This window comes from Staurois parvus, unplaced genomic scaffold (assembly GCF_062004578.1).
Source record: "Staurois parvus isolate SC_StPar_1 unplaced genomic scaffold, SC_StPar_1.0 ptg000159l, whole genome shotgun sequence".
In the NCBI taxonomy this organism is placed as follows: Eukaryota; Metazoa; Chordata; class Amphibia; order Anura; family Ranidae; genus Staurois; species Staurois parvus.
The window spans coordinates 6,493,767-6,520,352 of NW_028317955.1; the positions used below are offsets into that span (position 1 = coordinate 6,493,767).

General features: G+C 39.9%; 1 protein-coding gene across 1 annotated transcript in view; it reads left to right on the forward strand.

The window, feature by feature from the left end:
- Positions 1-26,586, forward strand: part of CSTF3 (cleavage stimulation factor subunit 3) — a 101,594-nt gene that overhangs the window by 72,220 nt on the left and 2,788 nt on the right. The window contains exons 6-20 of the mRNA XM_089675879.1: positions 353-419; positions 521-555; positions 1,715-1,841; positions 1,927-2,004; positions 2,810-2,972; positions 4,982-5,091; positions 5,184-5,300; positions 5,663-5,737; positions 9,841-9,984; positions 10,804-10,906; positions 12,934-13,003; positions 17,255-17,450; positions 17,819-17,972; positions 22,350-22,444; positions 25,875-25,935. Coding sequence (XP_089532005.1) covers positions 353-419; positions 521-555; positions 1,715-1,841; positions 1,927-2,004; positions 2,810-2,972; positions 4,982-5,091; positions 5,184-5,300; positions 5,663-5,737; positions 9,841-9,984; positions 10,804-10,906; positions 12,934-13,003; positions 17,255-17,450; positions 17,819-17,972; positions 22,350-22,444; positions 25,875-25,935 — 1,595 coding nt within the window. The remainder of the gene's footprint in view (positions 1-352; positions 420-520; positions 556-1,714; positions 1,842-1,926; positions 2,005-2,809; positions 2,973-4,981; positions 5,092-5,183; positions 5,301-5,662; positions 5,738-9,840; positions 9,985-10,803; positions 10,907-12,933; positions 13,004-17,254; positions 17,451-17,818; positions 17,973-22,349; positions 22,445-25,874; positions 25,936-26,586) is intronic.

Sequence of the window (26,586 nt, forward strand, 5' to 3'; positions counted from 1 at the left end):
TTTTCTGCAAAATAGGCATGTCATGGTATTTAGTATTTTGTTTAAAATAATGTTAATTTGCAAAAGTTACACATATCCTTTAACACTCCTATTAGTAGGGCTTTTGGTACTTTATGTTCTTTGTGACTCCTGGAACATTCAGTACTTGTAGTGCTGTAGTGACATGTAATAATATGTAGACAGCAGCAGGCTTGTTTGACAGTGGGAAAAGTCGAGATGACATACACAGTGCAGTAACCTTTAACAGGCACATCTTGAAAAAAAACAAAACAGTTTTTGTTGTTGTGTCAGAGGACATGTTGTGTTCTTGGTTCCTGTCTTTCATGATTTCCATAAACCTTTTGCCCTGCAGGGAGAAAATGGCACAAGCATACGACTTTGCTCTAGATAAAATTGGCATGGAAATAATGTCATATCAGGTATAATCACTTTTCATACAATAACATTGTTATCATGTACTATATTCACCTTAAGAATGGGCATATTAACAATGCTTTTTTTTTTTTCTTTTCATTTTCAGATCTGGGTTGATTACATCAATTTTTTGAAAGGAGTGTAAGTTTTTATGCTAACAATAATTTTTAAGCTTAATAGATCCTTGAACGAACATTCTCAAAATAGTCTTCACACTTTGCTTTTAGAAGTCTCTACACAGCATTAATTGCTACAGACTCATGCAGTAATTGTTGATGTTAGTAGCAGTAATGGCTCCACCAATAAAATAAAAATGCTTAACCAAACAACTTCCGTACTGCTTTAAAGTGAAACTCTGGAGACTGGTGAAATTACCTTTTTGCTAGTATTCTTAAGATAAGTCAGAAAAGAAAACACATTACGTAGCTAAAGGTATGTGGACACCCTCCAAATGATTGAGTTTGGGTGTTTCCAGTGCAGGGTACTGTTAATGCTACAGCATACAGTATAAAGATAATTTAGGCAAGGCTGAGCTTCCAACAGTTTGGGGACATTCCTGGGGATGTTCCAGCATGACTGTGCCCTTGTGCACAAAGCCAGCTCCATAAAGGCATGATTGGATGGTGTGAAGGAAATTGAGCGGCCTGCACAGACTCTAGCCTCAAACCTGGTAAACCTTTGGGATGAAATGGAATGCTGATGGTGAACCAGGTCTTCAACTGCAACATCATTACCTGTCCTCACAAATGCTCATTTGGTTGAATGGGCAAACATTCCTACAGACACCCTCCATCATTTTGTGGAATGCCTTCCCAGTAAAGTGGAGGCTGTTATAGATGAGATGCGGGGACAACTACATATTAATGCCCATTTTTTTGTAATGGGATGTTGAAAAAAGCTATTATAGGAGTGATAGGTGTCCGCAAACTTTAGCCCATATAGTGTATCGTGATAATATATTGTGATGATAACATAAATGTAATTATAAGGTTTAATGTGAATGGTAGGTGTAGAAAGTCTTTGTGCTGAAATTGCTGCCACTGTATTTCCTTTACAAAAAAAAAACAAACCTGCCAGTTTTTTCAATAGAAAAAAAGTTTATGTACCATTGAATATGTGATTAATTCAAGTTTTACTTATATTTGCTCAGGTTTCTGAAGCTTTGATGAAATCCTGTTTCTTCTTTGTCTGCCTCCCACATGCATAGAGCCATTATTTGGCTTGTTGGATCAGTCTGAATATAAATGTTGAGTTGATATTTTTCAATACATAGTAAGGTGTTTGCTTTCTTACCAATCAGGGAAGCTGTGGGGTCCTATGCAGAAAACCAAAGAATCACAGCTGTACGCAGGGTCTACCAGCGAGGTTGTGTCAATCCTATGATTAATATAGAACAACTCTGGAGAGATTATAACAAGTACGAAGAGGTAAGCTGCGTAGCTACATCTCAGGATAGTGTTTGTCTGTTTGAGATGTTGTACACCTGATTAACACTCTTCATGCCGTCTTCAGGGTATTAATGTCCACCTTGCAAAGAAAATGATAGAAGATCGGAGTAGAGATTATATGAATGCCAGGAGAGTGGCTAAGGTGAGTCCAGACCTGTCAGTCATATTTGACATATGTATTACATCAAGTCTGCTTCTTCAGTGTTTCCATGGGGAAAATAAGGCAGAGCTATAGAGGTACCTACCCAGTGTGTGTAGATATGCATTTGATAAAGGGGGTTTTGTCCTGTCAGATGTTATGCCTGGGTTATCTGCCATATGAAACCTTCTAGATGTGTACTTGCATTGCTAGTCTGGTTACAGAGTTGGGTTTGTGTTGGTTATAGCGATTCTGTCATTATTTTTAATAAAAATCCAAGACTTGTCTGCAAAGGAGAGGGTAGTACTTACCCCTTCTACTGGCAATCTGTCTTGTCTGAAAAATCTTCAGCATCTGACAGTTCCAGGAGTATAGTTTGCTTGATTCCTCATTTGTTCTGTGGTTGCTTCCTCAGGCCTCTTTGTTGCTACAGCACCCAATGGTAATGTAGGGGCTGGAGAAAGGAACCACAGAGCACAGATGTGGCCAGACATCTGACACACTCGAAAGTGTATCAAATGGTTAAGATATTTCAGCCAGTGTAGCTCATCAAGACAGTGGTAAATGGAGGCACAGGTGGGTGGGGGTTAAATAGTAACTCTTTTCTTTACAGGCACCTTTTTTGTGTTTTTTTTTTTTTTGTTTAAAAATGGGAACAGAGTTATTTTAAGAGATTTGAAAGATCTTATGATGTCTGATCACTATATAATGTTTCAGAGTATTTCTATGGATAGTGTTTAACATTTAGGATCTAGGAAACTGAGTAGTATAGTTTTATTTTTTTGATTTTTTTTTTTTTTCTAAAAAGGAATATGAGACAGTAATGAAAGGCTTGGATCGCAACGCTCCCTCCGTGCCCCCACAGAATACTCCACAGGAAGCTCAACAGGTAGAGATGTGGAAAAAATACATACAGTGGGAGAAAAGTAATCCTCTTCGGACAGAAGACCAGACCCTCATAACAAAAAGAGGTATGTTACTGTACAAGAAATGGTATATAAAGTGGTTGTAAGGATCACTCTGCATCTATTCAGAAATGATGACAAACGTCTGTTCTTATTTAAGTAGTGTACCTTTTAACATGAATTAATGTTTTGTCTAAACTGCTGCTTTATGCATCTCATTTGTATTTTTTACATGTTTTTTTTGTCAGTCATATTTGACATATGTATTGCATCAAGTCTGCTTCTTCAGTGTTTCCATGGGGAAAAACTTCCCCATTCCCCTATTGCTTGCAAAATATCTGGAGCCTCACAGAGTGGGTTTGGTTATATGAGCGTGCATTAGGTGCGATCCTAGTAAAGTTCCTTGCCAGTGTCGATTCACCTAAAGTTAGCTTGCATGTATAACCCATCACTACAGCCCTGGGTTTCCTGTACTTGTCCTGGTGTTACAGGGACAGAAAGGGAGATAAAATCCCACACAGCAATACAAACATGACAGAATTTTATTGCTAAAAAACACAGTATGTGACATATTGCTTTCCAGCACCTGCTAAACGGTATGATATGAGGAGCACTAAGTAACAGTACAGACGAAACACTAATCAGTGTTAAAGATACACTACTTAAACAGGAGAAACCTGGGCTTTTACTATCCCGTCCAAACTTCTGCCTCAACACTGAACGCTACTGTCTAATCTGGCACAGTATCACAAGCCAACTTACAAGGTAAAACCTTTCTTTCACCAAAACATTTTTTGGAGAGATCAGTTATTTCTTTCCAGTAGGGATGCACCGATACCGGTATCTTGTACTCGTGAAAGTACTCACGATATCTTAACTGATACTTTGCGGTGCAATTTGCGTTAATGGATGCAAATTGCACCGCAAAGATTAGCATGTGATTTGAACAGGAATGTGATTCTTTTCCAAATCGCATGCGGTTTCCCCACTTCTGTGTGAATCCAGGTTTGTCATAGCCTGAGTTCACACAGGAGCAGTGCGGGAAACCTCCCTGCAGGCATCCTATGCTGAGTGTCAGTGGTAGGAGGGGAGAGAAAGTGGAGGAGGTTTAAATTCCCCAGCGCTTTCTTTCCACTTCTTGCAGCGGGCAGTGGGGAAACCATATGCAATTTGGACAGGATTCGTATTCCTGTTCAAATCGCATGCTTTTCTTTGCGGTGCAATTTACATCCATTGACGCAAATCGCATCGCAAAGTATCGGTACTCAGTATCGCCGAATACTTGACTGAAAGTATCAGTACATGTACTCGCCAATAAAAAAAACAGTATCAGTGCATCCCTTTTTCCCAGCATAAACCGCCATGAGGTCACTGACAATATTGTTGCTCCGTCCAGGACACTTATATGATCTGCTTGCCATGGACATCCAGCACTTCCTCCAAAAAGTTTCCACCCATGCACTGTTTAAGTCAGGTTGGCAGACAACGTGTCACCCCAGGTGTAAATCCCGCTGTAAATCCCCAGACATCCCCATCCTACCTGATCCGATCATCGCACACAAAGGAGCGGTGCTCTCCGGGCCCCATACACACACATGAAACTTCCGCAGCTCGGAGAGGAGAGGGCGGAGAGACAGGACACTGCACGCCTCTGCTCGGCGGCTGCCCTCCCGATGATTTTAGATCGCGATCTGCCAAACCCTAGTCCCTTGCCTCGAGGCAGATACGCCCCTGCCCGGCGGGCTGGATAAATGTCCTCGGCGGGCCGCAGTTTGAGGACTCCTGGTTTAAGTAGTGTACCTTTTAACACGAATTAATGTTTTGTCCAAACTGCTGCTTTGTCCTTCTCATGTGTATTGTTTACATATGTTTTTTTCCCCTTTTATGGCAGAATTTTGAACTATACCACCCTTTATAAAATAAAAACATTCACTTGAACTGTATTTGAACTGTATGGATGTGTATTTGTAACACATTTTTAAAAAGAATATTATCATTCAGTCCATTTTATTGCCTAGCAGTCTTTTGTGAGCCATTGTGACATTTCTGCTGAATATCAACGTGTTCTCTTTCAGTCATGTTTGCCTATGAGCAGTGCCTGCTGGTGTTGGGGCATCATCCAGACATATGGTATGAAGCTGCACAGTATCTTGAACAGTCCAGTAAGCTGCTGGCTGAGAAAGGGGTATGTCCTTCTATATGTTGCGCTTAACTTAGACTGTAAGATGATATTGAAGTGTACCTATTTTTTAAATTATTTTTTTACTTTCATAACAGGATATGAACAACGCCAAACTGTTCAGTGATGAAGCTGCCAGTATTTATGAACGTGCAATTAGCACCTTGCTAAAGAAGAATATGCTGTTATACTTTGCCTATGCCGACTATGAAGAGGTAGGCCTTAAATTAAAGGAGATTTTCCAACTTAATACTCTAGCAGAGATAAGTCATGTAGAATGATTTTCATTGACGGAAACTGCTCAAGTTGCCTGCATACCAACCAGTATGCAGAAATACCGTGGAGTGGTGGGGATGGGATGGGAAAACCTACAGTTAATAGTAAAAAAAAAAATTCTATTTTTGTTGTACTCTGTGTCTTTGTGTATCAGTACACAGCTGTGCACTGCAGGAAATCATACAGCATTAGCAAAAGTGAGGTTGGGGTTTATGACCTTTAATTTTGGCCTTGCATTAGTGTCTGTGTCCTGTTGTGTAGTCCAGATGTCTTATGTATTTCATCATTATGTGCATTGCAGAGTCGTATGAAGTATGATAGGACTCACAGTATATATAAAAGACTTCTTGAAATAGACGATATTGATCCCACCTTGGTAAGTAGTTTTTTTTTTTTTGTTAACCATATATTTTCTCTGTTTAATTACACTAAATGAAAACTCCACTAAATAAATAAAAAATAGTGAAAATACACAATCTCTCCACAGAAAAACATCAACCCCTTCTATGAAAGAAATTAAGATTTTAGAGTGGTCCCATGCACCTTATTACCAAAGCATGACCTCATTGTTTTTGTTCTTGTATGCAGCCACTTCTCATGTCACTTGGGAATAAGTGAGAACCAGATAATCAGCTTCAGTGGCTTGAAGTTTATTTCTAGCTGTGCTGTCATTGGGTCTGATGTAGTGGGAGAGATGGCCACAGACACTGTGGGGTTGAATAACTAATAACTTGAAACTGTTCACTTAGCAAAGTGAATGTTTACTGAGGTTAGTAAATCAGTCAAAGCTGTATTCACTTTGTTTATCCAACCAGTTGCAATGGAAAACCAGGATCTATTCTTGCATATGATTGAAGTGAACACAGTGTCACTAAAATCATACCCATTGTTTTCAGTGTTGTTAGTTACTGGGATACATAATAGCTACTTTCTCATCACAAGCACGGGAGGTATGTTGACATGAAAAACTTTTCATATTTAAAAATAAAAACAAGATATTTATTTAAATTGTAATGCTTGTCTGAATAGTTTTGACATTTTAGCTTTTGTTTTTCACAGTTTTTGTTGAAGTACAGCTTTAATAAATACTTTGTACAAAAATTAGTGTAACTGCGTGGTTCCAACACAACTTTTTTCTACATGGGGCACAACCAGCACTACTGAAGTAGATTGTCATACAATACTTTTCTTTCATGGGTCTCTTCTGACATGTCAGATGGGCACAAGAGGACACCCTGCTACAACATATAGTTAATTGTTGTACGCTTATCCATTAGTTTAAGGAACATCCTCGCCATTACAGCCTTCGTGACATAATGACCTTAGGAAAGGTTAAGTGTTTTCTATATTCAGCGACTCTAATTTTATACTGAGTCACCCCCTATGTAAGAGTAATACATGTACAGTGCCTTGAAAAAGTATTCGTACCCCTTGAAATTTTCCTCATTGTCAGGTTACAACCAAAAACGTAAATGTATTTTGTTGAGATTTTATGTGATAGACCAACACAAAGTGGCACATAATTGTGAAGTGGAGAGAAAATGATAAATGGTTTTCAACATTTTTTTACAAATAAATGTCTGAAAAGTGTGTCGTGCATTTGTATTCAGCCCCCCCGAGTCAATACTTTGTAGAACCACCTTTCGCTGCAATTACAGCAGCAAGTCTTTTGGGGACGCCTCTAACAGCTTTGCTAATGAAGAGGGTGAATTTTTTGCCCATTCTTATTTGCAAAATAGCTCTGTCAGACATATGCTACTGTTGCTTACATGCCTCTAATAATGACCTTATCATTACATTTATTAAATTCATAAAGTTACTTATTTTAAGCAGTAGTGTGCTCATTTTGAAAATCTATAACTGACTTAAGCAGGAACCTTTTATGTTTTAATAAAGTGTAACTCCATTCAAGTTTTGGATAGAGTACCTTCTCTCTTAGCCTTGGTTCACATGTACAGTGCCTTGAAAAAGTATTTATACCCCTTGAAAATTTCCACATTTTGTCATGTTATAACCAAAAATGTAAATGTATTTTATTGGGATTGTATGTGATAGACCATCACGAAGTGGCACATAATTGTGAAGTGGAAGGAAAACAATAAATAGTTTTCATAAATGTTTTACAAATAAATATCGGAAAAGCGTGGCGTGCATTTGTATTCAGCCCCCCTGAGTCAATACTTTGTAGAACCACCTTTCACTGCAATTACAGCAGCAAGTCTTTTGGGGATGTCTCTACCAGCTTTGCACATCAAGAGAGTGAACTTTTTGCCCATTCTTCTTTGCAAAATAGGTCAAGCTCTGTCAGATTGAATGGAGAGCGTCTGTCAACAGCAATTTTCAAATCTTGCCACAGATTCTCAAATGGATTTAGGTCTGGACTTTGACTGGGCCATTCTAATACATGAATATTCTTTGATCTAATTCTAAGTCATTCTATTGTAGCTCTGGCTGTATGTTTAGGGTCGTTGTCCTGCTGAAAGGTGAACCTCAGCCCCAATCTCAAGTTTTTTACAGACTCCAACAGGTTTTCTTCTAAGATTGCCCTGTATTTGGCTTCATCTATTTTCCCTTCAACTCTGACCAGCTTCCCTGTCCCTGCTGAGGAAAAGCATCCCCACAACATGATGCTGCCACCACCATGTTTCACGGTGGGGATGGTGTGTTCAGGGTGATGTGCACTGTTCGTTTTTTCCACACATGGTGTTTTGCCAAAAAGTTCAGTTTAGTGTCATCTGACCAGAGCACCTTCTTCCACATGTTTGCCGTGTCCCCCACATGGCTTCTCGCAGCTCCTCCAGAGTTACCATGGGCTTCTTGGCTGCTTCTCTGATTTATACTCTCCTTGCCCGGCCTGTCAGTTTAGGTGGACGGCCATGGCTTGGTAGGTTTGCAGTTGTGCCATACTCTTTCCATTTTCAGATGATGGATTGAACAGTGCTCTGTGAGACGTTCAAAGCTTGGGATATTTTTTTATAACCTAACCCTGCTTTAAACTTCTCCACAACTTTTTCCCTGACCTGTCTGGTGTGTTCCTTGGCCTTCATGATGCTGTTTGTTCACTAATGTTCTCTAACAAACCTCTGAGGGCTTCACAGAACAGCTGTATTTATACTGAGATTAAATTACACACAGGAGGACTCTATTTACTAATTAGGTGACTTCTGAAGCAAGTAGTTCCACAAGATTTTAGTTAGGAGTATCAGAGAAAGGCGGCTGAATACAAATGCACGCCGCACTCTTCAGATATTTATTTGTAAAAAACAAATTGAAAACCATTTATCAGTTTCCTTGAACTTCACAATTATGTGCCACTTTGTATTGGTCTTATCATATAAATTCCCAATAAAACACATTTACTTGGTTTATAAAATGACAAAACCTTTGTTTTGATCTATAAACTATCTACATTTGCAGTTCTTGGCCAAAGTAGATGTCGGTGCTCTTTTAGCATTGCCATTTGTGACTGGGATAGGTTATAAGAAAGTTGTAAAAAAAGAGATATATTAACCACTTTACAACCGCGTTATAGCCGAATGACGACAGCAGCACGGTTGTCCAGTTCTGGGAGGGCGTCCTGTGAGGTCCTCCCAGAACGCGCCCACAGAGACGCGCACCCAGCGCTATCGGCGATCGCTGCGTCCTATGTTCACAGCTGACCACATGACTAGGTAAAAGGCCAATCACAGCAGCCTTTTACTACGTGATTAGCTGTGTCCAATGACACAACAGATCACAAAGTAAATACAGTTGCCGGTTATCGGCAGCACTTTCCGCACACTGTCACAGCGTGAGGATAGTACTGCCGATAACTGGCAAATGTCACAGAGGACATTCGCACTGATAATCAGGGCACTGATCAGTGCTCATCAGTGCCGAGTACTGCCACCCACCAGTGCCTAGCACTGCCATCCATCAGTGCTGCCCAGCAGTTGCACCCAGCAGTGTCGCCCCGCAATTCCGCCAGTCAGTGCTGCCTGTCAGTGCCCATCATTGCTGCATACCAGTGCAGCATCATCAGTGCCTCCTCATCAATGCCCACCAGTGCCACTTCATCAGTGCTGCCTATCCTTGCCACCTCATCAGTGCCCATTAGTGATGCCTATCTGTGCAGTCTCATCAACACACATCAATGAAGAAGAAAAATTACCTATTTATAAAATTTTATAATAGAAACAAAGAAAAACTTTTTTTTTTTCAAATTTTTTTTCTTTTTTTATTTTATAGTGCAAAAAATAAAAACCCAGGGGCGATTAAATACCACCAAAAGAAAGCTCTATTTATATGAATAAAAATGTAAAAAATGTCATATGGTTACAGTGACTGCACAATTGTCTAAGTGCAACAGCACTGAAAGCTGAAAATTGGCCTGGGCATGAAGGGGGTAAAAGTGCCCAGTAGGCAAGTGGTTAAAAAACATTTAATCTGTGTAATGTCAGTATATTTTCAGAATTCTAATTGTCAGATATGTTTCCTCAGGTTTATATTCAATACATGAAGTTTGCAAGGCGGGCAGAGGGCATCAAAGCTGGGCGAATGATCTTCAAAAAAGCCAGAGAAGATATTCGGACCCGCCATCATGTATACGTCACAGCAGCCTTAATGGAGTATTACTGTAGTAAGGTGAGAAGATTCCGGGTACTGTGTCTTATCATTTCTATGGAAAACCTAGAAATAAAACGTAACAGATTAAATTCACAAATCTAACACACCAGGATCAGGATATGTATTAGGAAAAAGTGACAGATATTTTCAGCTGAGCAATTTAAAAAATTACAGTCACGTGTATTAATTTTGTGTTACAGTTTTGTAAACTGATGTCTTTAGGTTTAGAAGAAAATATATTTGTAATGTTGAGGGCTAAAGGAATCTAGGCACCATGTCCAATTTTGTGAGTCCCTTAGAGTGTTGTTTTGAAAAGGTAGTCCGTTTCTTGCTATAGTCTCTCAGAGCTCTGCCCAGTTTACTTATGTTTAATCACAATAGATCTTGGACTTCACCTAGCATTTCTTATACTATAATAATAATGTGGGAAAAAGGAGAATTATCCTATGACTTGGTATCATATACATTAATTTGTGATGCCCAAATAAATGTGCATAACACATTGTGACTATGGAGTTTAGAATATGAGTACTGAGTTTGGAAGAGAAAAAAAAAGATTGTATTTTCCCTTACTGTGAAAAGCAGAATAGCAGGTTGTAGGTCAGTACTAAAAATTAAGTTTTTGCCAATGTGTTTAAGCTGTATATCTTTATTCTGGCAGATTTAGCCTTTTATTGATACTATATCAAAATGAAGCAAAAGCTTTCTTCAGGTAGCATGCTGTGGTTGTGCGAGCTCAGTGCAAGGAGCTGACTCTTGCAAATATTACATAGTTACAACCTGCTCACACCTTTAGACTGTGTTCAGAAAATCTAACAACAACCCTTTCTTTTATAGGACACATCTGTGGCCTTCAAGATATTTGAGTTAGGATTGAAGAAATATGGAGACATCCCAGAATATGTTCTTGCATATATTGATTATTTATCTCACCTCAATGGTAATTTTTTTATAGATTTGATATCATAGCTCCCAACTCTTTCATTTGGATTGACCTTCCCCTTTGTTGCCACCAAATTCTTCTGTCCTTGCTTCCTCTTCAGACATTCCTGTTTTTTGGTCTAATGTATAGACCTGTTTATATTTTGTGACGGTCGAGGCATCAGCCCTTCTCACCAACTCGTGACCGAAGGATTAGCCAATCTAAAATCGCGCTGTCACGTGCATAACAATGCCACGCTCAGCTGCACCCTGCACAAAGATTTTCCAGCTAATGAACCACAATCTATGTACCTGCAGCCTGAGAGCGATTGTTACTGGGTCAGGTTAATTACGCAATTAACCCTTCACACTGCCACCACTGCCTTTTTGTAGAGAAAAGGAGGAAACTCGCCACTATTAGCAATAACACTATGATGTTTGAATAATCTTCTGTATACACACTGTCACCGCAGGCAGATGTATATAGAGATTTAAAAACACACAGTAGCACTCTTCAGAGACCAGGATTCTTAGTTTGCATTAATGAGCTTTAGAAACAGTTCAACACTTTTCAGAAAATAGGATTTATTACTAAAAAGGTCAAAATGGTGCAATAAAAATATTTACAGAAAAAGATGTAGCCAATATATATATATAAATACAGAGCGCGATAACACAACAGAGAGATAACAGAAGTTTAGAGAGGTAGAATACTTGCTATCAGCCTTGGTTTAAGCAGCTTCAAGGGTCCTGAGCAAAAGGGTGCCTTTTCTCCCAAAGTTGGTTCCTGGTGTTAAAAGAGAGATCTCTTCATCTTAACGCTCCAAGCATAACATCCTTTTTCTAGGAACCCAGCAGGGTGTCTCCTTACAGCAGAGAACCAATCAACTTATTTGGGGAGGGGTGTTTAGGCGGGGGAACTCAGGCTATGACCAAATCCCTCCCAGTTATACCATGGTCAATAACCTTCCCTAGGTACGTGTAGCAGCCTAGCCACTAGTAGATTAATGTGCAGAATGATATCCTGAACGTCTAGACATCAAATATGCCATCTCTCACTATTCCAGCTAGAACTATATGGCTTTCTGCTCTCCTGTAGACTTCAACTAGGGGTGTAAGATACCAGGCGACTCGCATTAAACTGAGCTATCCAAATATATGCTTGTCTTGATTGTAATTATTTCCTATCTTCAGATATGAAATTATAAGGAAAAGTGGGTTTTAAATATGCTGTCGGTTTTACGGCTATCTAGGAATGTCTTTTGAAGTCCAGTGACTGATGGGGTTTATGGCTTTACAATTAGCTTCAAGCAAGAGTCTCACAGACATACTGGGCCCAGGCTAATTGGGGTTTATAACCATGGAGCTATCCCGCTGTGCCTGATGTCTAAGTTCTCCGCATACACACAGACCACATTCCTGAGGGAGGGGGATTGGAGGGAGATAGAATGATACAAGATGGGGGATCTTTAGCAAGATGGATGACCGCGTCAATCTCTGTACGTACAATTGCTACATATTTACCTACCAAAAATGGTCTACTACAGTAAACCTTGTATGCAGCTTCTAAATTGTTGCATTTGAAATTTTGGGGTTTAACCAATCAGATCTTAAAGAGGAATTCCCGGTATGGATATTATATATATATATATATATATATATATATATTTCGTCTTGGATCAATGTAACTATGCATATACCATACCTGGCTGATGTCCCTGATGTCTCTGGAAGCTGGACTGTCGGACACACCGTTTATCACTCACAGAACTAAACATTCAAGCATTTTGGTTTCTGTGTGACCAGACAACCATCATTGCACCTGACATAAGTAGCATTGTGTAGTCAGGAACAAGTTTGTGTTAAGTCTCAATGTTCTAGTGATGTGAGCAGGCACAGGCCTTTCTCTTACTGTCCCTTGTTTATGGTGAGAGATACACCCATATCCTCCTGTAGTCTGTCCCCATCTCTCAGCCATACAGTACAGCAAAGAAACAATTGATGCACATCCCTGGCTGAATGTATGGTGTATTTTTTTTTTTTCAGAGGACAACAACACAAGGGTGTTATTTGAACGAGTTTTAACATCAGGGAGTCTGCCACCTGAGAAATCTGGGTATGTAAAATAATTTTTTTGTATAGAAATCGTAAAGTGTTTGTTACCCCAACATTTCATTTTCCTGATAAGTGTCTTTTGTACCATGTACTTGTATTAAAAGGTATCCTGTTCTCTTGATATTTCCTCCTTTATGTGAAATACCTGACGTTCCTAGCATGTGATAAAATAGAAAAACAAAGGTATTTATAGTGTGTTTTTATATATATATATATATATATATATATATATATATATATATATATATATATATATATTATCTCACAGAAGTGAGTACACCCCTACAGCTTGTATAACAGTGTAAATTTGCTGTCCCCTCAAATTGACTCAACACACAGCCATTAATGTCTAAACCACTGGCAACAAAAGTGAGTACACCCCTAAGTGAAAATGTACAAATTGGGCCCAATTAACCATTTTCCCTCCCAGGTGTCATGTGGCTCGTTAGTGTTACAAGGTCTCAGGTGTGAATGGGGAGCAGATGTGTTAAATTTGGTGTTATCGCTCTCACTCTCTCATATTGGTCACTGGAAGTTCAACATGGCACCTCATGGCAAAGAACTCTCTGAGGATCTGATGAAAAGAATTGTTGCTCTACATAAAGATGGCCTAGGCAATAAAAAGATTGCCAAGACCCTGAAACTGAGCTGCAGCATGGTGGCCAATACCATACAGCAGTTTAACAGGACAGGTTCTACTCAGAACAGGCCTCGCCATGGTCGACCAAAGGAGTTGTCTTTGGGAAATAGATGTATGAGTGCTGCCAGCATTGCTGCAAAGGTTGAAGGGTGGGGAGTCAGCCTATCAGTGCTCAGACCATACACCGCACACTGCATAAAATTGGTCTGCATGGCTGTCATCCCAGAAGAAAGCTTCTTCTAAAGATGATGCACAAGAAAGCCTGCAAACAGTTTGCTGAAGACAAGCAGACTAAGGACATGGATTACTGGAACCATGTCCTGTGGTTTGATGAGACCAAGATAAACGTATTTGGTTCAGATGGTGTCAAGCATGTGTGGCGGCAACCAGGTGAGTACAAAGACAAGTGTGTCTTGCCTACAGTCAAGCATGGTGGAGGGAGGAGTGTCATGGTCTGGGGCTGCATGAGTGTTGCCAGGACTGGGGAGCTACAGTTCATTGAGGGAACCATGAATGCCAGCATGTAATGTGACATACTCTAGCAGAGCATGATCCCCTACCTTCAGAGACTGGGCCGCAGGGCAGTATTCCAACATTATAACAACCCCAAACACACCTCCAAGATGACCACTGCCTTGCTAAAGTAGCTGAGGGTAAAGGTGATGGACTGGCCAAGCATGTCTCCAGACATATACCCTATTGAGCATCTGTGGGACATCCTCAAATGGAAGGTGGAGGAGTGCAAGTTCTCTAACATCCACCATCCCTGTGATGTCGTCATGGAGGAGTGGAAGAGGACTCCAGTGGCATCCTGTGAAGCTCTGGTGAACTCCATGCCCAAGAGGGTTAAGGCAGTGCTGGAAAATAATGGTGGCCACACAAAATATTGACACTTTGGGCCCAATTTGGACATTTTCACTTAGGGGTGTACTCACTTGTATTGCCAGCAGTTTAGACATTAATGGCTGTGTGTTGAGTTATTTTGAGGGGACAGCAAATTTACATGTTATACAAGCTGTACACTCACTACGTCACATTGTAGCAAAGTGTCAATTCTTCAGTGTTGTCACATGAAAAGAGAGAATCAAATATTTACAAAAATGTGAGGGATGTACTCACTTCTGGGAGATACTGTATATATACAGACACACAAATGTGTTGCCTTTCTTTTTTATTTTAAATAGGTTGTTTTACAAGGTGAGGGTTCACATATACTTTTTACAAACGTTTTGTGTTGCAGAGGTCAATGATAACATATATTTATTGTTGTAGTTACATTAAAGCAATATATCATTAGCTCTCTAATTGCCTGCTCCATCTGCAAAATCCTCCAATCCACCAATGCAAGAATTTTTGTGACATTTTTAGTATATCTCTTATCTTACCAAGCACTCCAGACCTAGCCCACTCTAAGGGACCAAAGTCTGGTTCTCCTTGGTTGTGTACCACTGGAATGGTTTACTGCAACCTACTGCGATGTAATAATATAATTCCACTATCCTTTCTAATTTGTGGCACTGAAAGACAGGGCTCTCCTGTCTCTCTCCTCAGCTTCCTTGTTTTTTGCACTTGTCTTTTTATCCGATAGTGATCATGATATAGCCTGTTTTTTGGTTATGCTGTGCATATTTAATTTTAGTTTGACATGCCTGTTGTTCATGACAGCACTTTCATGCCTGTTGTATCTGTTTTTCTTGCATGTGCTTCTCTGTGTATTCTGACGTTATCCCTATTCAGATGTTTTCTGCGTATATGTATTGGTTGCTCTTGCTATTAACACTTTTTTTTACAATACAATACAATCCAAAAAAAACCAAACACATTTACCACACATTTAGCCAGGTTGTCCCTAAAGTAATTCAGCAATGCACAAACATTTGCAGCCTTTTAAAAGTATCCAGGGGTACTGTAAACAACAAAGCAAACCATAGGCGCACTGAATAGTGCAGATTAATCATTAATTTTAAAAACCTGAAATGCATAGTTTTGCACTAACCGAAAACTCCCAAGAGCACAGGATCTGACAGCACTACAAACTAGGCCAGGACACTTCTTTGTATGAACCACAAAACCCCGCTACCCTCAGGCGGTTTGTGGATGATCCTTGTAGAATGGGAGGCTCACTTCTTCAATACTTAAGGGGGTTCCTACATTATGTTGGCTATACGAGTGACTGTCTTGGGAGTTCATGTGAAGTGAGGTGTCCTGACGTGGTTTATTGTCCTTTCTACAGTATTACAGGAGATGAAGGTGTGCAGATCAGAATAGTTAGTGGCCCTTGTTCAGTAAGAGATTGTGTTAGTATTGGGGCACATCCTTTTTTTTAATCTGGTTATAATGGAAGAAACATTATTCCCTCCATCTTTTTGCTATCATCCTATCACAGACGGATGTTGCATAGGTTGTATTATGTTATGTGGCCACATTTACAACATGCCATTTGGTACATATTAGTCTCCATTTTTACTAGCATCAACTTGTGATTTCTTTCTTTCATAAACAGTTCTTTTTTATCTTTATATTGATAAATACAACATGTATTAAACAATAGAGGAAACCTAAAAATGTGGTGTCCTTCCTGGGCTGTCAGAATGAATGTTTACAACAGCAATGAAGTCACGGGGTTGATTTACTAAAGACAAAAAGACTGTGTACTTTGCAAGTGAGGTTTCACTCATTTTTCCCTAGAACTTAGTGAATAAGGTGAAGCTGTACTGATCATCCAATCATGTGCAAGAAAAAAGCTATTTTTTTCTATTTTCCTTGCACCCGATTGGGTATTCTTTACAAAATGAAGCTTCACCACATTCACTAAGCTCTGGGAAAATTGGTGCAACTGCATTTCCAAAGTGCACAGTCTGTTTTCCTTTAGTAAATCAACCACAGAGTTTGCAGTATATAAAATATATATAGCACAGATACTTAGGATTAGAACTATTCCATATGCCTACAGTTTTAAAGGTCTATTAGTCTTTTCTCACTTTACAGTTGTAAGAGGGTCCAGTATTTCTAAAGAAAATACCAAAGTTGAACCATTCAATTTTGAGTGTGCATACCCGTGATCACTTATGTCTCTTTGAATTCAGACCATTCACCTGAACCTATAGGAAAAACAAATTGACATATTTGGGGAAGAGAAAAAAAACAAACATTCATACTCACCTATATGCTGCAGCATTGGTGTGATACTGCAGCTGCCCTCTGCCACTGATCACTCAGTTCTCTGTAGCTCTGAGCAGAAAGAGGTGACTGTTAGTCACTGCTTTTCTCCTCCAGTGTTCACTGCAGCTCTGGATGGGGGTGGGGTGCAGCTGGCTTCAGCGCTCAGCCACACACTGAGAGCTGGAGCCAGCTGTCAGTTAGGCATCTCGGTGGATGCCAACAAAATGGTAGGAATCCTTCCAGAGCATGGGGTAGCTCTGTGATGACAGTGGACTTTAGCCCACTGTTGGCTGATTCTGGGTCACAGGAGAGCAAAAGTAAGTGCACTCCTGTGACCCACAAGTGAAGTATGGCCAAAAATCCTTGCCAATCATCAAGCAGGTATAACGGTATGTAGTGACAATTTTGTATTGGCAATGTCAAGAATTAATTTTTTTGTGCTTTCCTTAGTGAGATCTGGGCTCGATTCTTGGCATTTGAGAGTAATATTGGAGATCTAGCGAGTATTCTGAAAGTAGAGAAGAGGAGATATACTGCGTTCAAAGAAGAGTATGAGGGAAAGGAGACGGCGCTACTGGTAGACAGGTACAAGTTCATGGATCTGTACCCGTGTTCTGCAAGTGAACTCAAAGCTTTAGGATATAAGGTACATAAATGCTTTATACATGATTTTTTATTCCATCCCCAAATCTTTTACACTTTCTGCTTTATCTTTCTGTTTTTTTTCTGCACCTAACTCGGTTATTTCTCGCTTTTTCATGTTTTCTGTGCTCTTTTCTCGACTTTATTTTTTGTTATCACCCCCTCTCTTTCCTTCAAGTTACAAGCTTGTTTTTATTCCTTTTCCAGGTGCTCAATAATTTTTTCTCTTTCCTTCCTATCTCTCTCTCTCTCTCTCTCTGTAATTTGATTTTTTTCTCAGTTTTCCTTCCCCTTCTTTTATTGCACCATACCCATCTATCTTTGAGCTATATTTTTTTTTTATGTAATGACAACATGCACCAATTTTTCTAGGATGTCTCCCGTGCCAAATTGGCATCTTTGATCCCAGACCCAGTGGTGGCTCCTTCCATAGTCCCATCTCTAAAGGATGACATTGACAGAAAACCAGAATACCCAAAACCAGACACCAGCCAGATGATCCCATTTCAACCAAGACACCTAGCTCGTAAGTCATCACCAAAATTTGAATGGTTATGTGTATAATTACATAAAATCTTTAGAAGCTCCTTTGGTTTCTTTAAGAGATGAGGGTTGTCTTTTTAGTCAGCTATATAGTTGCTGTAAAGCTCAGTAGGTGAGAACTGTAATGTGGATGCACAACATGCTATGGTTTAGACCAGGGGTGGGCAACTGTGGCCCTCCAGCTGTTGTTGAACTACAAGTCCCATCATGCCTCTGCCTTTGGGAGTCATGCTTGTAACTGTCAGTTTTGCAATGCCTCACAGGACTTGTAGTTCTACAACAGCTGGAGGGCCACAGTTGGCCACCCCTGGTTTAGACAAATGGTCTCCAAACTGCGGCCTTTTCCTTGCCTTTATCTGGCCCTTGGGGCACTATTCCTCCCTCTGAAATGAGTGAGACACTAAACTGTGTGCACAATTATTAGTCAAGTGAGTATTTTGACCAAATCATCATTTTTATGCATATTGCCCAACTCCAAGCTGTATAAACTGGAATGCTAATTGGATTTAAGCATATCAGGTAATGTGTATTTGTGTAATGAGGGAGGGTGTGGCCTGAGGAATTCAACACCCTATATCAAGATGTGCATAAGTATTAGGCAGCTTCTTTTTCCTCAGGCAAAATGGGCAAAAAAAGATTTTTAACTGAGTCTGAAAAGTCAAAAATTGTAAACCGTCTTTCAGAGGGATGCAGCACTTTTGAAATTGCTAAGGTTATTGTGGCATGATCACAGGACCATTAGACATTTTGTTGCAAATAGTCAACAGGGTCGCAAGAAACGTGTTGAGAAAAAAGACTTAAATTAACTGCCACAGATTTGAGAAGAATCAAATGCGAAGCTACCAGGAACCCATTATCATCCATTGCTATCATATTCCAGATTTGCAACCTACCTGGAGTGCCCAGAAGTACAAGGTGGTCAGTGCTTAGAGACATGGCCAAGTTAAAGCGGTTGTAAAGGCTGAAGGTTTTTTATGTTCTTGCATTCTATGCATGAAGATAAAATCTCGTGTTTGCAGCAACTCCCCCAGCCCCCACAACACTTACCTGAGCCCCATCACGATCCAGCGATGTGAATGACAACCTCGGCTGTCCTGGGTCTCTGTCTCATCATTGGCTGAGACAGCAAGCGGGAGCCATTGGATCCCGCTGCTGTCAATCACAGCCAGTCAGCCAATGAGGAAAGGGGGCGGGGCCACGCCACAGCCTCATATGTGAATGGACACACAGAGCAGCGGGTGCCCCCATAGCAGGCTGCTTGTTGCGGGGACACTCGACAGACAGGAGGAGCCAGGAGAGTCTGCTGGGGATCCGGGAAGAGAAGGATCCAAGCTGCTGTGTGCAAAACCACTACACACAGTAGGTAAGTATAGACGATTGTTATTTTACAAAAAAAAAAAATTAACCTTTAGAATCGCTTTAAGGAAGGCTAAAACCCGACCACCACTGAACAAGATGCATAAGTTGAAATGTCAAGACTGGCCCAAGAAATATCTGAAGACAAAATTTTCAAACGTTTTATGAACTAATGAGATGAGAGAGATGGACCAGATGGATGGGCCCATGTCTGGATCAGCAACGGGCAGATAGCTCCTCTTTGACTCAGCAAGGTGGAGGTGGGGTACTGGTATGGGCTAGTATTATTAAAGATGAGCTAGCTGGACCTTTTCAGGTTGAAGATGGACTCAAAATAAACTCCCAAACCCACTGCCAGTTTTTAGAAGACACTTTCTTCAAGCAGTGGTACAGGAAAATGTCTCCATCTTTCAAGAAGACCATGATATTTATGCAGGACAAGTCTCATCACATGCATCAAAGTACTCCACTGCATGGCTAGCCTGTAAGGGCTTTAATGATAAAAGAATAATGACATGGCCCCCTTCCTCACCTGACCTAAACTCTATTGAGAACTTGCGGGCCCTTCTTAAACGGGAGATTTACGGTGAAACAAAACGGTACACCTCTCTGAACAGTGTCTGCGAGGCTGTGATTGCTGCTGCACAGACAGTTTTTTCGTTGACAGATCAAGAAACTGACATACTCCATAATTAGATGGCTTATGACTGTTATTGAAAACAAGGGTGGCATTATTGGTCAATTATTTATTTTTTTTTTAAATGTTTATTTGTAAATTTTGAGTTTGTTTATTATTCTCAGTTTAACAGATGAAAATAAACAAATGAGATGGGAAAATATTCATTTAGTTGCATAATAATTCTGCACACTAATAGTTGCCCAATAATTGTGCACACATAGATATTCTCCTAAGAAAGCCAAAACTTCACTTTTACTTTCTTAAATATTCAGGTTTGAGGTTTATTAACATTTTGGATTGACGAGAGCACTGTAGTTATGAAATTAATCGTCAAATCCTTGCCTAATAATTGTGCACACAGTGTATTCTGTCAGCTGACATCAACAACGGGGCACCATCTCTCCCACTGACACAAACAATGGGCACTATTGCTCCCCCTAATACCAAATGTGGCAATGTTTACTCCTACTGATATCAGGAAAATGTCCACTTTTGCTGGTCACAGTCTGAACCCCCTAAAGTTTGAAGGACAATAAACTGGCCCCTTGTTTAGAAAGTTTTGCAACTCTTAGTTTAGACAATTTGTATGATGTTGTAGTGATCCTGATATACAGTTGTGTTCAAAATAATAGCAGTCAGACATCACTAACCGGATCAATCACTGTTTTTGGTAGAAATGATATTTCTACATGGCAAATAATTTACTTGCAGGTATAGTAGAGTAATAGAAATCCAACAGACCCAACAGTCATGATATGCATGCTGCTGATTCTGTGTAATTGAATCACTAATTGAAAGGGGTATGTTCAAAATAATAGCAGTGTGGAGTTCTGTTAGTGAGATCATTCATTCTTTGAAAAACAGGTGGCAATTATTGCCCTTATTTAAGGAAGGAAGACAGCAAATGTTGTACATGCTGGTTACAGTGCATTTCTCTCTGAAATTTGGAGGAAAATGGGTCGTTCCAGACATTGTTCAGAAGAACAGCGTACCTTGATTAAAAAGTTGATTGGAGAGGGGAAAACATATAAAGAAGTGCAGAAAATGATAGGCTGCTCAGCTAAAATGATCGCAAATGCCTTATAATGGCAATCAAAACCTGAAACACATGGAAGAAAGCGAAAAACTACCATTCAAATGGATAGAAGAATAGCCAAAATTGCAAGGACTCAGCCAACAATCAGCTCCAGGAAGATGAAAGAAGGTGTAAAGTTACCTGTGAGTACTGTTACAATTAGAAGACGCCTATGTGAAGCCAAGCTATCTGCAAGAAGCCCCCGCAAAGTCCCACTGTTGAAAAAAAGACGTGTGCTGAAGAGGTTACAATTTGCCAAAGAGCACATTGACTGGCCTAAAGAGAAATGGCGCAACATTTTGTGGACTGATGAAAGTAAGATTGTTCTTTTTGGGTCTAGTGGCCGGAGACAGTTTGTCAGACGACCCCCAAACACTGAATTCAAGCCACAGTACACTGTGAAGACAGTGAAGCATGGTGGTGCAAGCATCATGATATGGAGATGTTTCTCATACTACGGTGTTGGGCCTATTTATTGCATACCAGGGATCATGGATCAGTTTGAATACATCAGAATACTTGAAGAGGTCATGCTGCCTTATGCTGAAGAGGAAATGCCCTTGAAATGGGTGTTCCAACAAGACAACGACCCCAAACACACCAGTAAACGTGCAACATCTTGGTTCCAGACCAACAAGATTGACGTTATGGAGTGGCCAGACCAATCCCCGGATCTTAATCCAATAGAAAACTTGTGGGCTGACATCAAAAATGCCGTTTCTGAGGCAAAACCAAGAAATAGAGAAGAACTGTGGAATGTAGTCCAATCATCCTGGGCTGGAATACCTGATCACAGGTGCCAGAAGTTGGGTGACTCCATGCAACACAGATGTACAGCAGTGCTCAGAAACAGTCCGACTACAACCAAATATTCATTAAGTGATTCAAAGGAAAGCAAAATCTTCAAACATTTTTCAGTTTATATAGTGAATGTTTGAGTTTGTAAAGAAGAATACAAACACTGCTATTTTTTTAAACAGTCTAATATTCATTTTTCTTCACTTTTTTTTAGAGGAACAACACAAATTTGATATATTTTTCTTCATGTTTTGATTTGGAATAGAATGTGTAGTGTTCCCAATGCATTTGTGTGTATGGAAATAAAAGCTATTAGAAGGATTTTGAGCTTTATTCACTTTTTTCAACACACTGCTGTTATTTTGAACACAACTGTATGTATGTGTAGAAGCATCTAATGAAGGTGTAATGGCGCCCAGTTGCATGACAGCTGTTTGTTTTGTGTTCTGTAGCTCCTGGACTTCACCCAGTACCTGGAGGTGTGTTCCCAGTGCCTCCTGCTGCTGTGCTATTAATGAAGCTGCTTCCTCCACCCCTGTGTTACCAGGTAAATAAGTGGTATATTGCTCTCATTTCTATGCCTTTCTCCTTTTGTTTTCCTTTCTAAATAATACTGCAGTGTTCTCTGCTGTGATCTTATCTAATAGATTCTAACAGGAAAGGGGGAAAGTTTCTGAGAACTGTTTTGCCACAACCCCTGAGGATACTGGCTTATTGTTAACACCTGTATTTTAGCCAATTATTAAAACCTGTGGAATTGAGGGGTGATCTGTATAGATTTTCAGCAGCATATACACTTTTCCATATCTCTCTCTGTGACAATCTAATAGGTCATTACTTTGTAAAATGGCGATTGCAAGTCCTTACATCTTTGGCCCTAGCCTTTGCTATATTGGGGAAAATGCCCGTAACCCCTTGTCAGACACTGACATCACTGTATACAGCACTATGAGAATGTAGTTATACCTATTGTATGTTTGAACTTTATCCTGTTTACTTTGCAAACACAATGCCATCTATTAATATTGTGCCAAAAGATGATGAAAACAATTTTGACAGTTGGGGAATATTTACACAGGCCTGTTCTGTGCTTGATATCCATACACATATTCTGCATTTCAGAGTACACTGACACCTGCCTGTCTTACACCCTAAACAGCTTAATGCACACCTACATTTTTCTGTATCATTCTGACTAGTAATGGCAACCCAGTACAAGGCACTGTCAGTCACAAAATGCCATTTGTTGCCTTTTTAGCATCTCTGAACCAGTCCATTTGGTTTGGATCAAAATCATTTTATAATACTGTTGAGAAACTGAAACTGTGAAATCCTTTATACAGACTTACCCCTGGTTCACATATATGCGGCTGTGTGGGCCGCCTTTTGCGCGGGCATGAGAGCCCATTCATTTGAATGGACTCCCGTGCCTGTTGACACGCAGGGAAGAAGTCCCTGCACTTCTTTGGAAAACGCAGCCCACACGGGAACCTCGGAACCAGTACGATTGCATTTTCCAGTGCAGGCGGCGTGCCATTAGAACTAATGGCACCCGCCCGCGGGGCCGCATTTCTCTGTGTGGGTGGTGCAGCTGCACGGATTTTCGTGCGGATCCACAGTGGCTTCACCCGCACAGATGTGAACCTAGCCTTATGAAGCTGTAGTGAATGCCCCTTGTAGGCCTGAACCCACACAGCTTTTAAATGCAAAGCATAGTTTTTCCCTTTGTTAGAAATTCTATATAAACCATAGAAATACAAAAAGGAGCACCAGATCAAAACCCAGGGGAAAGAGTCCAAGATCATTTTAATTGTTGGTAAAAAAAAAAAAAAGTAAAAAATAACAGCCAATGCATTTGTGGGGCAACACCACTTCCCCTTTGTCAGGGCTACAAGAATGAGTAAAAAAACATAGTCATAATGATGAAAAATTATGTCTAGATATATCCCACAAAATCTAGAACATCATATGTTAACCAACAAACACATCAGTTTGTCAGACAACGTCCGTCTCAGTTGAATGTTAACAAATAAAAGCGATATGCATAAACATCCAATAAAGAAAGTGGACATATGATATAAACATATAATAATTTGCATCAAAAAGAAAATGTGCAAAAAAGTACCGAAAAATTAGGCTGTTAAAATAGAAATAATTGGTACATTTTCTTTCCTAGCACCTCTTTGGGTATGTTATTGATAAACAAGGCACATACACTGGTTTAGAGATAGTCATTGACCGTATAAACCAATACATTATAACAAAAGTTCACATTTTGTAAAAAAAAAACCATGATTGCGCAGGTTAAACAAAATGTGCATTTAATTTTTTTTTTTCACACTTCAGCCTGCAAAGAATTGCACCTGTGACCAGTGGATTTGTGGGTGCAATGTCAGGCTCCTACAGACTCTCACTACAACAGTCTGCCTGTACCTTCCATATGAGCTGTTACTGAATTGGAGGAAGAATTAATGATCTACAAAATCGCTCATCAGCACCCTTGCAGTTCATTGGGAGCTACAAGCCGTCTGTCACAGTGGCAGATGAGACTTGTAGTTCATTCATTCACAGAGCTGTGTGAATAAATGAGGCTGTGCAGGTGGAGCCCAGCACAGCCGTGCTATTTTTTTTTTATTGTGATAGAGGATGGGGGAGAGGATCACCACCCTGTCACAGAGGGGGATTAGGTGGAGTGCGGGGACTGGAGCACAGTAACATGTTACACCCTATTCACGAGTTAGACATGTAACATGTTACAAAAGGTGAACTTATTCTTTTATCTGTTATTATACATCCTTTGATAGTCACTCGGCTGTAACATGTTTACAGTGAGTCTAATGTCATATAGAGATATTCTTAATACATGTAGACTGTTACACCTTTAACATATGAGCTTTATTTTTTAAAAATTGGATTTTGAAGAGGTTAAGACATAAGTTAATTATAAATCTAAACAGTAGAAGGGGGTACGGGATGGGCTATGGGGCAGGGGATTAGAGACAGATAAGCTGAAACCAAAGTCTCTGTCTCAAGTGATATTTATATTCAGGTGTAGAGGCAAATTCATTCCAGTAATGGCACCTCTTCCAGAATTTATGATGTATACCCTTGTCTGAGAAAATTAAATCCTGCATTCACTGAATATCATTCAATTTGGCCAGCACATAGCAACATTAGGAGAGTGTTTATGTTTCTAGAAGTATGAACGACTCTCCTTTAACTGTACTTTGTTGTTGCAGTTTCTGTCTATACTGTATCTAAAACAATGAACGTCTCTTATTTGTTCTCCTCATTCCCTGGATGTTAGGCTGATACTATCAATTCAGTTTTCTGAGTCACCAACCTGGAACATGTAGTGACCCCTTTACAGCTTTACAGGTCTTTGGCCTGAGGCTCAAAATTATTGAAGCCAGACAGAACCAGAAACCTAGCATCTCCAAAAGGAAGGCAGCAGCAGCAGACTCATACTTTTGTTATGACAAGCGTACTTTAAATCCCAAGGCTGGACTAGAGTTTTATTATTTGAAAAAGTTCCAACAGAACCTCTTCTTCACCACAAGATGTCGTCAGTCTTCCTTCATAGCCCCATTCGCTGAGCGCCATCAACACATCATTCTTTACAGTGTATCGGTGCAGAGAGCAGTGCTGGTATCATTGGTACTTTGGGGAGACCCCAGAGTGAGGGAGGGGGGTTGGGGGGAGTGGTTGAGACCTGTTCTCCTGATCCAGGCTCCACTGCTTTGTGAATTAATAATCTGCATGCAACAAGGAAGTTCAGTTTTTAAAATTCAGTGGCTGTATCCTTGATCAAGGGGACTGGCTCACTACCAAAGCCAAGATCAGGGTGCCAGCTCTGGAGTTGCTTTTTTAAAGAGACGTTAGCAGTGACGGCTCCTCTATTTTTGCCCTAAGTGTCATTATTATAAGTATGGAAATTTAGGCACAAAAAATAACTACTTTTATTTTTATCAAAATAGGGTCCTTTTGTGCAGGTGGATGAAGTTATGGAGATCTTACGCAGGTGTAAGCTTCCAGATAGTAAGTATTGGCTCAGCCTGCTGAAACTAATGAAATCATTTATTTAATCACACTGGTTTAAGCTGGAATAGGACTTCACTGACAGCTGAATTGTAAACATCCACATCTGATCTGTCTGGGAGATCGGGGCATCTCTAGCTGGATTGCTAAAGTATATTCAGTTTGGAGTAAACAAAAAAAATATCACAGATAAGATCTGAAGCAAATATATTTAAGATGTATAACTCTTCCATTAAAGCTGAATTCCCAGGCAAGCAAATACAATGCAGATGAAAATGCATTTTTTTAACTCTGAACTTATAAAACATTTGATATTTCTCACAGCAAGATCAATTTTAAAAGTAACTTTTTTTTTTTTTTAAATTTTAATGATTTTTATTAACTTTTTTAAACAATTTAACAAAGAAAAACCAGAGCAAAAGACACGTCCACGTAGGGGCTGTCAGTGGCACATAAAAAATATATGTAACTTTTAAAGAAGGTTTTAGGACGCACAAATGTGATATGCATCAGTCTAATGTAATGATTCTGAAGTCCATGACTGTTGACTGCTCCATGAAGCATGTCCCTATTCTACAACTTCGAAAGCATGTCTGCAGTCTCTGTGTGATATTGCAGTCTCTGACTGCTTTCAGAAGCATTACATTCACT